General features: G+C 43.7%; 1 protein-coding gene across 2 annotated transcripts in view; it reads left to right on the top strand.

Moving 5' to 3' along the window:
• The window catches only part of PSTPIP1 (proline-serine-threonine phosphatase interacting protein 1), a 97,689-nt gene that overhangs the window by 62,624 nt on the left and 21,633 nt on the right, over nt 1–13,432 (top strand). For both annotated transcript variants that reach the window (XM_074966067.1, XM_074966068.1), the window contains exons 7-11: nt 1,011–1,109; nt 3,038–3,083; nt 4,227–4,306; nt 8,843–8,941; nt 10,097–10,193. In XM_074966067.1, the coding sequence (XP_074822168.1) occupies nt 1,011–1,109; nt 3,038–3,083; nt 4,227–4,306; nt 8,843–8,941; nt 10,097–10,193 (421 nt within the window). The remainder of the gene's footprint in view (nt 1–1,010; nt 1,110–3,037; nt 3,084–4,226; nt 4,307–8,842; nt 8,942–10,096; nt 10,194–13,432) is intronic.

Genomic DNA, 13,432 nt, shown 5'->3' with positions numbered 1-13,432 from the left:
CCCCCAAAATTGCAGAATTTCCCAAGAAATGAAAAATCTAGTTCCCATCCAGCTCTAGTATTTAGACATTTAATGAGAAACAATCCCTGCCCTGAAGAGCTATGTGGCTGTACAGTGCTCTGGTCAATAGGGCATCAAGGCATCCTGTCATAAAATAAATAATTACAGTGACTAGTGGCAGTACCACATGTGGGGATGCTGGAGAGGGCTGCTTGGTGTGCTGCTAATTTGATATGTCAGCATCCAGGTTGCTTTTTCTTCTCTCTTTTATGTCCATCTGTGATTAGGTGGGCAACAAAAATGATCAGGGGTCTGGAATGGCTTCCGTAAGAGGAGAGATTAATAAGACTGGGACTTTCGAGCTTGGACAAGAGACGACTAAGGGGAGCTATGACTGAGGTCTATAAAATCATGATTGGTGTGGAGAAAGTAAATAAGGAAGTGCTATTTACTCCTCCTCATAATACAAGAACTAGGGGTCACCAAATGAAATTAATAGGCAGCAGGTTTAAAACAAACAAAAGGAAGTATTTCTTCACACAGCGCAGTCAGTCTGTGGAACTCTTTGCCAGAGGATGTTGTGAAGGCCAAGACTATAACAGGGTTCAAAAAAGAACTAGATAAATTCATGGCTGACAGGTCCATCAATGGCTATTAGCCAGGATGGGCAGGGATGGTGTCCCTAGCCTCTGTTTGCCAGAAACTGGGAATGAGCGACAGGGAATGGATCACTTGATGATAACCTGTTCTGTTCATTCCCTCTGGGGCACCTGGACCTTTGGTCTGACCCAGTGTGGCCATTCTTATATCCATTTAAAATTGTTCCCTGTTCAATTTTAAAATTTAAATTAATTTTTTAAAGTTTTTAAAATGTAAATTGTTCTAACCTAATGCCTGATTTGTTCCCCTGGCCTGCAGAAGAGACTGGGTTATCTAGCCCCCTCCCCAAACCCAAAAAAGGGTTATCTAGCCCAAAAAGAAAACATTCTATTGAATTTATTTTAATGCAGTCAAAGAAGACCTACGAGCAGAAGTGCAAGGATTCGGATGAGGCTGAGCAGGCCTTCGAGAGGATAAGTGCTTCCGGCAACCAAAAGCAAACAGAAAAGGTATATGAGACCACTGTGCTATTTAAGCCATGGTAGCAGAGAGCTCTGTAGTTTTCCTGGACAATCCACTTTGCATCAGAGTTTGCACATTTCAGAGGCTGCTCTCTGTTCTAATAAACATTGTAAAATTCACTAGGAAATTTTCCTCCACAAAGGAATCAATAGAATTGGAACAAGTTCATAGTTGCCTGTGTTTTTAAAAAGCATGGGAGGCGGAGAGATTTAGTGAGGCAATTGGTATGGCCTATCATTAGAATGCAAATTCAGTTTCTTACTGAATCGTAAGGCAAAACTGAATAGGTTTTTTTTAAGCCTCAAATTATTCATAAAAATGAAAGAAAAAGTCTGAAACGTATTAATCCTCTGTTTCGACCTTTGGATCCCATGTTAACTAAAGTAGGTACAGTACCTTACATTAAATGCCCTATCTTTATCAATCTTTCTCCTGGTAGGTAGTTTAGTTTCATCAAATTTTACAAACTTAAAAATAAATCATTGAAAAGCAAGGCATTTCAATCCCTCATTGCATCATCTTACATGTTTAGCTGACAACCTACTAACCTTTCATGAGAACATTTTACAATGAAGCAGATGGAGAAAAAAAATAAACTAACTCTCTTTTTCTCCATAAATTCAGCACAGCGAAAGCAGAGATCCAAAATCATCTTTTTTGCAGGGGAGAGGGGAGGAGCAATCTAAAAATGAATTTCGGAAATATACATTTTATACCCACGGTGTTCCAAAAATCTTCCATGAGTAACAAATCTTATTTATAGTGGGTGAAATCCTGGCCCCATTGAAGTCAATGACAAAACTCCCATTGACTTGAATGGGGTCAGGATTTCACCCAGAACAGTTTTAGGGTGATTACTTACACACACACACACACACCCCCAGGTGGAACACATCAGCTGTTTAACTCTGCAGAGCAACAGCAAACAGTTTAGGACAGGAAGTGACTAAGAAGGAAGATGCGGTGCTCCCAACACATTATGCATTTTCCATCCAGCAGCCTTGAGGAGTATGGTTAGAAGAATATGTAATCTGAACACTACCTTGAAGGACTGAATGGGAGAGCATGTTAGACATCCTTCAAGCTCAGGGCATTAATGTGTTGTCATCACCAGGCAAGCCAGGAAGTGCCAGGATATTAATAGCCTGCCCAGATTTACAATTTTTAAAAGCTGTAAGAGAAGAGCTTCTATTTTGCTTTTAGGTTTCCCAAGGGTCATGGTGGATTCTCCATCACCGGCCATTTTAAAATCAAGATTGGATGTTTTTCTCTAAGCGATCTGCTCTAAGAAGTTTTGGGGGGAAGTTCTTGGCCTGTGTTATACAGGAAGTCAGACTAGATGATCACAGCGGGCCCTTCTGGCCTTGAAATCATGAATGTGTTATTGGAAACAGCCAGGAAACATTAGCATTCACAACATATTGTAAAAGTTTGACAGTGTTCCTTTAAAAAGTCTGGTTACTTATCTCTGAATGGTACCTGAGGAGATAAAGAATTTCAATTGCCATTTATTTCTATTTACAAAACTTCCAAGTTACACAGCAGTATATATAACTTTTATAGAAGGTTTAGATCAGTGGGAACAAACATGGGGCCAGACACTGCAAACACTGTTTTTTAAAACAAAATAAGAAAGCAGGGTCTTTGCAAGTGCAGTACCTAGGACCAGGGCCTCCCCTTGTGCAAACTGTCGTAGCTATATTGAAGTCAGTGGAGCAATGACTATTTACAGAGCTGTGGATCTGGCCCCTATTTTGAATAATGCAAAGTCAATGGGATGATTCATAGCAATAAACTAGGTAGCAATTCTTTGCAGGGACAGACACTTAATGTTTTACTAGGGGGATTGTGACCTAAGGAAAAAAATATGAAAATGGAAAGGGCTTAATTTCAATGTTTTCTTTTTATATTTCAGAGTCAGAACAAAGCCAAGCAATGCAAAGACACAGCAAATGAAGCAGGTACCATTCCACGTAAAGTCTAACACCCAGTTGATTTAACGGCATGCTATCAAGAGGGAAAAAAACTCCACACATATAGAAGTGCAGATTCCTAAAGACTCCTAAACTAATGGAAGTGCCGTTAAAGGCAACTGTCAGCTACTTTAGACCCCCACCCCAAATTTACATTCCACTAAAGGAAGATAAATCTGATGCTGCGTATACTTAGGGGATCCCCTTTATGTATTCTACAATTTATTTAAAACACTTTAATATTGGGGCTTCTTTTCCGTTTGCTCTTTAACATTGTTTGGGTCCTCGCCACCCTAACCCAGGGCAAGGAAGACGTAGGTATGCACTCTTACATGCGGGCAAGCTGGTACGGCGATGTTCTCCGGATCCAGCTATGAGCCCAAACTCAGGGAGGGTACATCTACCCTGCAGCAGGGAGGTATAATTCCCAGTTCAGGAGATGGACGTGCGCTAGCTCAGCCTACAGATAGCAGCGTAGCTGAAGTGGCATGGGTGGCAGCTCGGGCTAGCTGCCCAAGTACATACCCAAGGAGCCAGGTTGGATTGTACTTGGGCAGATAGCCTGAGCTGCTGCCTGTTGCACCGTGGCCACAGTGTGATTTTTAGCATGCTAAATCAAGCAGAGCTTTCCCGTGTTTGTCTCAAGCTGGGAGTCATACCTCCCAGCCGCCATGTATACACATCCTTATTATGAGAAACACAGTAAACTTGCATACACTCTGGGACTGTGAAATAGAGCATTCCACCCCCAAGCCCTCAAGAAATTCCCTCTGCCAGTTGGGTGGGTCCTTCTGTGTCCTTGGGCACCTTGTTCACTTTGGACAATGCAATCCTAAAATATCACTCGAGACTAAGAGCCCATTGTTGCTATCAACATACACATTGTCCAGTTGAGATGCTTGTGGTGTACCTGTGGCAAGTCAGAGAGATCATTCGCTCCAGTAAAAATACCATGAGCTAACCCAGTCATTGTTCTACTTAACCAGGTTCTACTGTACTATATTCTGTAGGATAAAGGTTAGGGCTATGTTTTACCAAATTAAGTCACACCATACTTAACAGGAGGAGATGTGAGGCCCTGCATTATCTTGTCTCAGTCGGGAAGTTTCTGTTTCACGTCTCTATTTACAGAGAGGATGTACAAGCAGTATATAGAACAGCTGGATAAGGCCAGAATGGAGTGGGAGAAGGAACATATCAGCACCTGTGAGGTAAATATTTTGACCTTTGTAACCATTTGTTTGTGCATTTTTCTTATTTTACTCACTCACAGATCTCAGTCCCAGATGCAGTGTTACCACTGAGGGGATCTGAAACATACTTCTGATGGTCTGTGATGAGCTAGAGATGACGGCTGCAAGAGTACACTTGACACTACCATGGATTTAAAGTATAGCTGTTAGCTTTCTGACCTGCTTATGCTTTTCTTGCTTGCCCATTAAATTTAGGCGGCCAGATCCTCAGCTGGTTTAAATTGGCATAGTTACAGCAGTACGCTGCCCATTTTCCCCAGCTGAGGATCTAACCCAGGGTGGAATACAAGATCCTGATAGTTTTAGGGCTGCCTTATTTAAATCAAAGCCAAGTTAAACCTATTTCCCAAGTGACTGGTTAGAAGTGCACATTTTAAAAGTGCCTGAACACCAGTTTAAGTCCAGGAGCTTCCAACTCGTCTTAGCCCACAGAGAATCTGTTTGTGGTCTGCTTCTGTATGCTTGCCAGGTATTTTTACATCATCCCTGCCTCCCTGTAGCTTTCACTTTCTGGAATTGTCCCATAGCTGGCATGGCAACCATTCTACAGAAATGGTGTCAAAAATCTGAAGTTTCCCCTAAGATTCAGATTTCCTCCCCTCCCCCTTTTCCATCACCACAATACATACCCCAGACTGGAAGTGCTCTTCAGAACCCTGCCAGAGCCTGCCCGCTGCAGTTAATACAGATTTATCACTCTTCAGTGAATGGAGTTATTGAGTCCCTTCTAGATGTGCTCGTGGCTAAATCCAGGACTACTGAATTTCTGAGGGGGTTCTAAGCTAGCAATTTATGAAAATTATAAAAGTGTATAAAAACCAGTATGTGGACATGTGCATATGTAGTTGGCATGTTAAGTTCACCATCTACAACAGAATAATAGTGTCTGTTTTAATGAACTGACACACTTGTGAGCAATAGAATGGTAGTTATGCACTGCAAATGGCTTCCTGTGTTCAGAAGTCCCTGTAGTGCTTAACTTTAGCCATATGCTTAAGTACTTTGCTGAGTTGCTGCCCCAAATGAAATACTTTCTCTCATCTCTTTCCATCTCTCCTTAAAAGCTACTTCTCCCAGAAACGCTTCCTACCCTTTTCTTTTCACCAGCTGGTTTCTCCACACCCTCCCTCAATTGTTGTGCCATTTCTTATTTCTTACATGATGAGATCTTTAGAAGACAGGGAATGTATCTTGCTCAATATTTTGTAAAACGTTACATGTACTTTTGTGGTTGTATGGACGCAAATAGTAACAAAAGAAGAGGGGAGCAGATGGCTAGAAGAGTTTGAGCTTTCCACACCTTACGGAAAACAGATAAGCACATTCTATTTAGAAGAACACTTCAGCTTGGAGATCAATTTTATTTCTGACTGCTGTAAAAATAGTTTTAAAAAATTCACCTGCCCATTTCTCCTCTTGAATTCACACCAAAAGCCATCCCACCCACCAACAATAGCTCTGCTAAAGTATTAGTATTTCAAGCAGAGGAAGAGAGGAGCAAGTGAACTCTGAAGAAACAAAAACTCTGTTCTACTACACAAATAGTCTTAGAAACAACAATGCATGAATCCAACAGTTTCTACATATAGTATTTTCCCAAAGCTTTCCATTCGGGGATTACCTGTATTATAAATCCAAAAAGCTTGTCCCCCCGCCCATCCTGTTACAACAGGATTCTGGGTTCTAAATCCTTGGGATCATTTGCTGTTCAAATCACAGTGCTGTCCCCTTCTCCTCTTTCCCCCTTTATTTTTTGTCAGGGAAACATATTGTTAAAGGTTGGGTTAAACTTTCTTGAAGCTTGTGAGTGTAACCCACTACCCTTCATTAAAGATAGCGGGAACAGTTAAGCTCCTTTGTGAAATAACAGCAGTCTCCAAATCAAAATATAGGCATGTGACACTGCCCACACCAAAGGCACACCTAAGGCTGTGATGGGTCCCCCCCACCTCAGAGTGCCATCTGGAACTGGGGTAGCACTGAGTTCACCTGGGATCTCTTTACTCTGTATTGCTGTGCATACCTGCCAAGCCCTCCCTCAGGCTTTCGAATGCACTTTACCAGCACACATACAGGTTGGGACATATCCCGCTGCAGCTTCACACAGATGCTGAGATCAGCTCTGCATGGGAAGGCTCAGCTGAGGAACTGCCCAGTACTCAAGTGCACACCCCCCTCTAGAGGGTAAACCCAAACTTATACCATCTTGCACTGGACAGAATTCTGTGCAGCGCAAGCTCATGAAATTCACCCCTTCCCTCAGTGTGGAGAGGAATATACACAGCTTTCTGCCCCAAATTATGATTTCCACACACACTGATTTTAGACAAAAAAAAAAACGAGTTTATTTAACTACATAAAGATAGATTTTAAGTGATTATAAAGGAAAGCAAACAGATCAAAACAGATTACCTAGCAAATAAAACACACACCAACTAAGCTTAATATACCAAAGAAATTGGATATGTGTAGCAAATTCTCACCCTAAATGTTGTTTTAAGCAGATTGTAGAGATTCTTGAAGGCAAGCTCCACTTGCTTGCAGCTTAAAACTCCAGCTATTCCTTTCACAGGCTCTAGCCTCTAGCCTGGGTTCAGCTCTTCTCCCCCAACTCAGTCTTTTTGTTTCTCAGGTGTTTCCAGCAGCCTTCTTTCTTGGGTGGGGAGTCAGTGAAGAACGAACCACAATGTCACTCCCTGCCTTAAATAGTTTTAGCATATGGCAGGAACCCTTTGTCTCCCAGTGTGATTTCCACCCCCAGCCAGTGGAAGAACACTGGCATTATGATGGAGTCCAGTACCAGGTGACTTGGTCACATGTCTCTGTAGGGCCACTGCAGCCATGACTCAGAGGCTGTTTTCAGTGTCCCCAGGAAGGTTCCCTTGTGGGAGATTAGCATCTTCTAAGACCTATTGTTCTCCCTAATGGCCCTTCCCAGCTAGCCATCTAGACTGATTGCATTCTGTCTAGTGGGCATTCCCCAGGTGTAAACACATTTGTAATAGATGCAATAGACAATATTCATAACTTCAGATACAAAAATACCACCTACATACAAATAGGATAATCATAATCATGACCTTTTCAATGATACCTCACATGACCCATTTTGCACAACATACATCATAATTATGCTCCACTCATATCATAATAATAGTACAATGAAGAATATGGGGTGTAATGCCACAAAGGCCACTCAGGAATTTGAGCTATATGGGTAGGGTGGTTTGCTGGGTATTGTTTTGGGTAAGGGGTACATGTGACAGAGACACACGCAAGACAGCACAGAAACAACCATAGAGGCTTAGGGCTAGTTTACACTAATGCTGTAAATCAATCCAAGTTATGCCAGTTCAGTTATGTAAATTACATAACTGAAGTCAACATAACTTAGATCGACTTACAGGGGTGTCTTCATGGCGCTATGTTAGCGGGAGATGCTCTCCTGTTGACATAGCTTCTGCCTCTCAGGGAGGTGGAGTACAGATGTCGATGGGAGAGTGCTCTCCCATTGGCTTAGTGTGTTTACCAGACCCACTAAATCGACCCTTACCAGACCCACTAAATCGACACCACTGCATTGATTGCAGTGGTGCCGATTTAGCCGGTAGTGTAGACATGGCCATAGTCTGCACTACAAAGTTTTGCTAGTATAGCTGTGCAGCAGAAACCCACGGAGTACACTCAACTATGACGACAAAGAGTGCTTCTGTCTGCTTAGCTAGTATCATTCAGGGAGGTGGTGTGTATATCTCATCAGAACTTCTTCTGATGGTTTATGCTGCACCTCCACTAGGGAGCTCTGCTGGCATAGCTATGCCAGCAAAGCTTGTGTAGTATTGACCAGCCCAGAGAAGGAGCAGAAAGTCAAACACAGCCTAATCAAGCACAGTATGTGTGGTCCTGGAACAGACGAGAGAGGGGCCTTTTGGGCTGGGTGCTGGCTAAAAGAGGTTTGGAGCAAGGATATTATCTCCTGTTTTGTTCCTCTTGTGTTCAGGGAAACAGGACTGCATCAAAAAGGTATCTAATGCCACCATCAATTTCTTCTTCCCAACTTGCAACTTATAAGATCCTGAATAGTTAGCTAGCCACTTGGGTCAAGAGGGATAACAATCCTTAATTTAGTGAAAGGTGAGATAATATTTTGTATTGGACTAACTTCTGTTGGTGAAAGAGACAACCTTCTGAGCTTACACAGAGCTTGTCTTCAGGTCTGGGAAAGATACTCAGAGTGAATTTAGAAAAGGTAAAAACCCCTCATCTGCTGTTTGCAATTTGAGTGACTAAATATAAAAGTAGATTTATTTTAAGATTATTTTCTATAGTTGATAGTGCATCCTGACTGTAGCGTGTTTCAGAAAGGTTTGCAGGTGTACAAACATTGCACAGTGGGATCCTGATCCATGACTTGGGCTTCTTGGTGCTACCGCATTACACATAATAAATAATAATAATTACCATGATGCTTGACATCTCTTCTTTTGGATTTAGGCCTTTCAGCTCCAGGAATGTGATCGTGTCACCATCCTCCGGAACTCCCTTTGGGTTCACTGTAACCAGCTGTCCATGCAGTGTGTGAAGGATGATGAGGTACAAACTTTTCCCCAAGAAATCCCAGTCCTTGTGTATGGAGAAAAATATGTCCTCTAAAGCCACCATACTGGCTCACCCGTCTCCACACTCATCAAATGACTCCAGCAATGGTGATGTCCATCTTACCACACTTGGCCAGGGCAAGAAACCACGAGCCAGGTTTGCCCTCCCCACTGAATTAAAAATGAATATTTAGGCCGGCACAGACTCAGATTCTATAGCAAACTTGGTGCCACCAAGCTTCTGTCCCCTCTCCCCAAGCTATGGGGTAGAATCTCAAATCTCCAAGTCAGCTTTAAATAAGGATTTTTTTATTGTTATTCCTTTTATATAGGGAAAAATTGACTACTTCCATTTTAATAATGAAAATCTTTACATGCGTGTGACCTATCAAACTACTGTCTCCTCTCTTCTCCTGCTCCCATTAGTTTTTTGGATGAGAAATTTCAGGCATGTCCCGTGGAATTTTTTTTGCATTATACAGTTTTCTTAAGAGTGTGGGAAAAATCAGTAATCTTTTCCTCCCCCACTCCCGCACCCATCTGGGTGTAATCCTACACAGGTCTGCACAGCCGCAGAGCTCTACTGACTTCAGTGAGGGAGACCTGGTTCTTTAGAAATAACAAATTGCTGAAACTGATTAACAGATTTCAAGGCCATAAGGGACCGTGTGATGATCTAGTCTGACCCCTTTCTAACACAGGCCCAGTTACCCCTGTATTTAGTCAGCACAAGTTACTGAGCTCAAGCCTTCTTCTCAAAAGGCAACCAGCCTTGATTTGAAGACTTCAAGATGGAGATTCCACCACTTCCCTTGTTCTAATCATTCTCACTGTTAAAAACATTTATCTTCTTTCTAGTTTTAGTTTGTCTGGCTTTAACTTCCAATCATTGGTTCTTGTGATGCCTCTTTCCAGTGGATTAAAAGAACCCTTTAGTACCAGGGTTTAGAAGCTTTTAAACCTGGTCTCCCAACTTCCTCATATTCTAAAGTGTTGTCCACAGCATAAGTAGAGAAATCTGTTTATATACACAACGTGATTAAAATGGACAGTGTCCCTTTAAGATGGAGAGAAATACTAGCAGAGGATTCTGTGTTAAGAGCTCATCACGAAAAGCTGAAACTTAAAATCCTTCTTTCCTGTTTTGCAGATGTATGAAGAGGTTCGACTGAGCTTGGAGAACTGTAACGTAGAATCAGACATGGATTACTTCATTAAGAATAAAATGACAGGAACAGATCCACCAGGTAATAAACCTCAAAGGTTTTTTTTGTCCTTGTTACCAATTAGAAGTAGAGTCCCCATGACAGAAATGCTGTCTCTCTAATTGTGGCCTTGGAAAGTCACTTAAATTTCTGTTCCTCGTTCTTTCCCCTCTGTAAAATGGGAATAATACGTATGGACCTCACAAGGAAAGTAGGCAGCTTAAATAGATGGTGTTTATGGAAGGCTTTGAAGAGGCACATCACTAGATCCTATCATCAAAGACATTGGAAGATTTCCTCAGCTGGAGAGAGCCAGAATATAGATACAGTCCTACAACTCGGGGGGCGGGGAGTAGTGGGGGGGAGCTGCCCACCAACACCCACTGAAGTCAAAGGGAGTCTTGCCATTGATTTCAATGAGCGTTGGATCAGGACTTTGGTGATGACATGTGGAGTGGAACTGACTGCAGTTGTAAAATGGAACAATCCTACTAAAAAAAATAAAGGGGAAAGCAGCATTTTTCTTCTGCATAATAAAGTTTCAAAACTGTATTAAGTCCATATTCAGTTATAAGCTTTTGAAAGAACAATCATAACTTTTTGTTCAGAGTTACGAACATTTCAGAGTTACAAACAACCTCCATTCCCAAGGTGTTTGTAACTCTGAGGTTCTACTGTAGCTTATTCCTCTTCCCATAGGGAAACAAGCTATAGTGGTATATTTACACTGCTATAACTGTGCACACTTTTATTATTGATATTTATTTTATTATCATAGCACCTAGATGCTCTAGTTGTGCACCAGGATTCCATTGTGCTAGGCACTGTACAGACTCAGCACAAAGTGTTGTACCACTTTATCTATACTGGTATAGGTTAAACTGTTACAACTTTTGTGTTTAGACAAGCCCTGAGTAAAATTAAGCTTCCCCTCTCAGTTAGGTTTGGCTGGTGTTAGTATCTCTGATGAATAAGCTTTCCAGTTGTCAGTAGTCTTCTATGAAAAACAGCGTAGATCAGGGGTGGGCAAACTTTTTGGCCCAAGGGCCACATCTGGGTATGGAAATGGGTATGGGTGGGCCATGAATGATCACAAAATTGGGGTTGGGGGGCAGGAGCGGGTGAGGGGGAGGACTCCAGCTGGAGGTGCAGGCTCTGGGGTGGGGGCTGGGGATGAGGGATTTGGGTGTAGGAGGGTGCTCCAGGCTGGGACCAAGGGGTTTGGAGGGTGGGAGGGGGAAATCAGGGCTGGAGCAGGGGGTTGGGGCATGGGGGGGGTGAGGCTCTGACTGGGTGTGCAGGGCCTGGGGTGGGGCCAGAAATGAGGAGTTCAGGGTGCAGGAGGGGGTTCCGGGCTGGGGCACGGGGTTGGGGTGCAGGAGAAGGATCAGGGCTGGGGTAGGGGAGGGGGTCAGAGGTGCAGGCTCCGGGTGGTGCTTACCTGAAGCAGCTCCTGGAAGCAGTGGCATGTCCCCCCTCTGGCTCCTATGAGGAGGTGCAGCCAGGCTGTTCTGTGCACTGCCCCGTCTGCAGGCGCTGCCCCTGCAACTCCCATTAGCCGCAGTTCCCGGCCAATGGGAGCTGCAGGGGTGGTGCTTGGGGTGGAGGCAGCCCACGCAGCCCCCTGTCTGCCCCTAAGCATCGGAGCCGGAAGGGGGACATGCTGCTGCTTCTAGAAGCCTCGCCAAGCACACAGAGTGGCCTCCAACCCTGCTCCCCAGCAGGAGCTCGAGGGCTGGATTAAACCAGCTGGAGAGCCAGATGTGGCCTGCGGGCCGTAGTTTGCCCACCCCTGGTGTAGATGAAGTCTCTCTCTCTCTCTCTCTCAAGATTTCAGACCTCCTTTAAACATTAGAGAGAAGAAAAGAGACACAGAGAGGCACAGAGGCATGTTTCTTTACCTCTACATGTCAGCAGTTTCTCAGTATGAATGGTACTCTTCACCCTCTGTTGTGGCTCATTACTTCTCAGCATAGCTTGTTGCAAGTTTCCGGCCTGCAAGCTGTAGTATTTTAAAGTACAAAACACAGAGGCGACCACATGCATGATGTTATATAAGAGAACTACAGGTAACCTCAGGTTTCAGAGTAGCAGCCGTGTTAGTCTGTATTCGCAAAAAGAAAAGGAGTACTAGTGGCACCTTAGAGACTAACCAATTTATTTGAGCGTAAGCTTTCGTGAGCTACAGCTCACTTCATCGGATGCACTCATTTCCTCCGATGAAGTGAGCTGTAGCTCACGAAAGCTCATGCTCAAATAAATTGGTTAGCCTCTAAGGTGCCACTAGTACTCCTTTTCTCTTTACAGGTAACCTCATTGCAGAGATGAGGACATCGCTGTTAAAAATAAACATTCTCTTTTCAAACTAACTCAGATGTGAGTTGTGAGTGTGAAGTCTTGTGAGGTAACAGTTTACAGAGGTGAAAGAGGAACACCTTTCAACACAGTCAAGGAACACCCTAATTACGGACCACAACTGACTCCAGCAGGAGCTGAGAGCACGCAGCAGGTCTGGGGGGAAAAAAAAGCAGGCCATAATTTTTTTTTAATAAGCTAGACCTTGAAACGTTCTCAGTCTGAGCCCTGCCTAGCCCCCTGGTGGACAGTGAGAAGTGAGGAGGAATGAAAAGGAAGTTACTCACCTTGTGCAGTAACGATGGTTCTTCGAGATGTGTGTCCCTATGGGTGCTCCACTTTAGGTGTTTGTGTGCCCCTGCACCTCTAATCAGAGATTTTTGGTAGCAGTGTCCTGTTGAGCCCACGCATGTGCTCTCTCTCCCTCGTGGTCTGCCTCGAGGCTATTTAGCAGTGCACGAGCAAACCCCCCTCACTTCCTTCTCTACCACAGAGCCCTATAGAGAACTCTGAAGTAGAGGGGAGGAAGGCAGGTTGTGGAGCACCCATAGGGACACACATCTCGAAGAATCATCGTTACTGCACAAGGTGAGTAACTTCCTCTTCTTCTTCTTCGAGTAGTGTCCCTATGGGTGCTCCACTTTAGGTGACGCCAGAGCAGTACCCACCACTGGAGGCTGGGACTTCGGAGCAGAGTCTTTTACTACAGAGAATATTGTGGAGTCGAAGATGGTGTCAGCGGCCAAATCTTCAGTGACCGCATAATGTTCTGCGAAAGTATGGACAGAGGCCCCAGTCATTGCTCTATAGATTGGGGAGATAGGGATATCCCTATGGAATATGATTGAGGTAGGAACTGATCTCACGGAGTGCGTATGGACGGAAGCAAGTTGCGCCCTTGCTAGGTGATTAATGCAACTAGAGAC

This window comes from Natator depressus, chromosome 10 (genome assembly GCF_965152275.1).
Source record: "Natator depressus isolate rNatDep1 chromosome 10, rNatDep2.hap1, whole genome shotgun sequence".
Taxonomy (NCBI): domain Eukaryota; kingdom Metazoa; phylum Chordata; order Testudines; family Cheloniidae; genus Natator; species Natator depressus.
The sequence above is the reverse complement of the archived record's forward strand: the minus strand, read 5'-3'. Positions and strand labels throughout refer to the sequence as shown.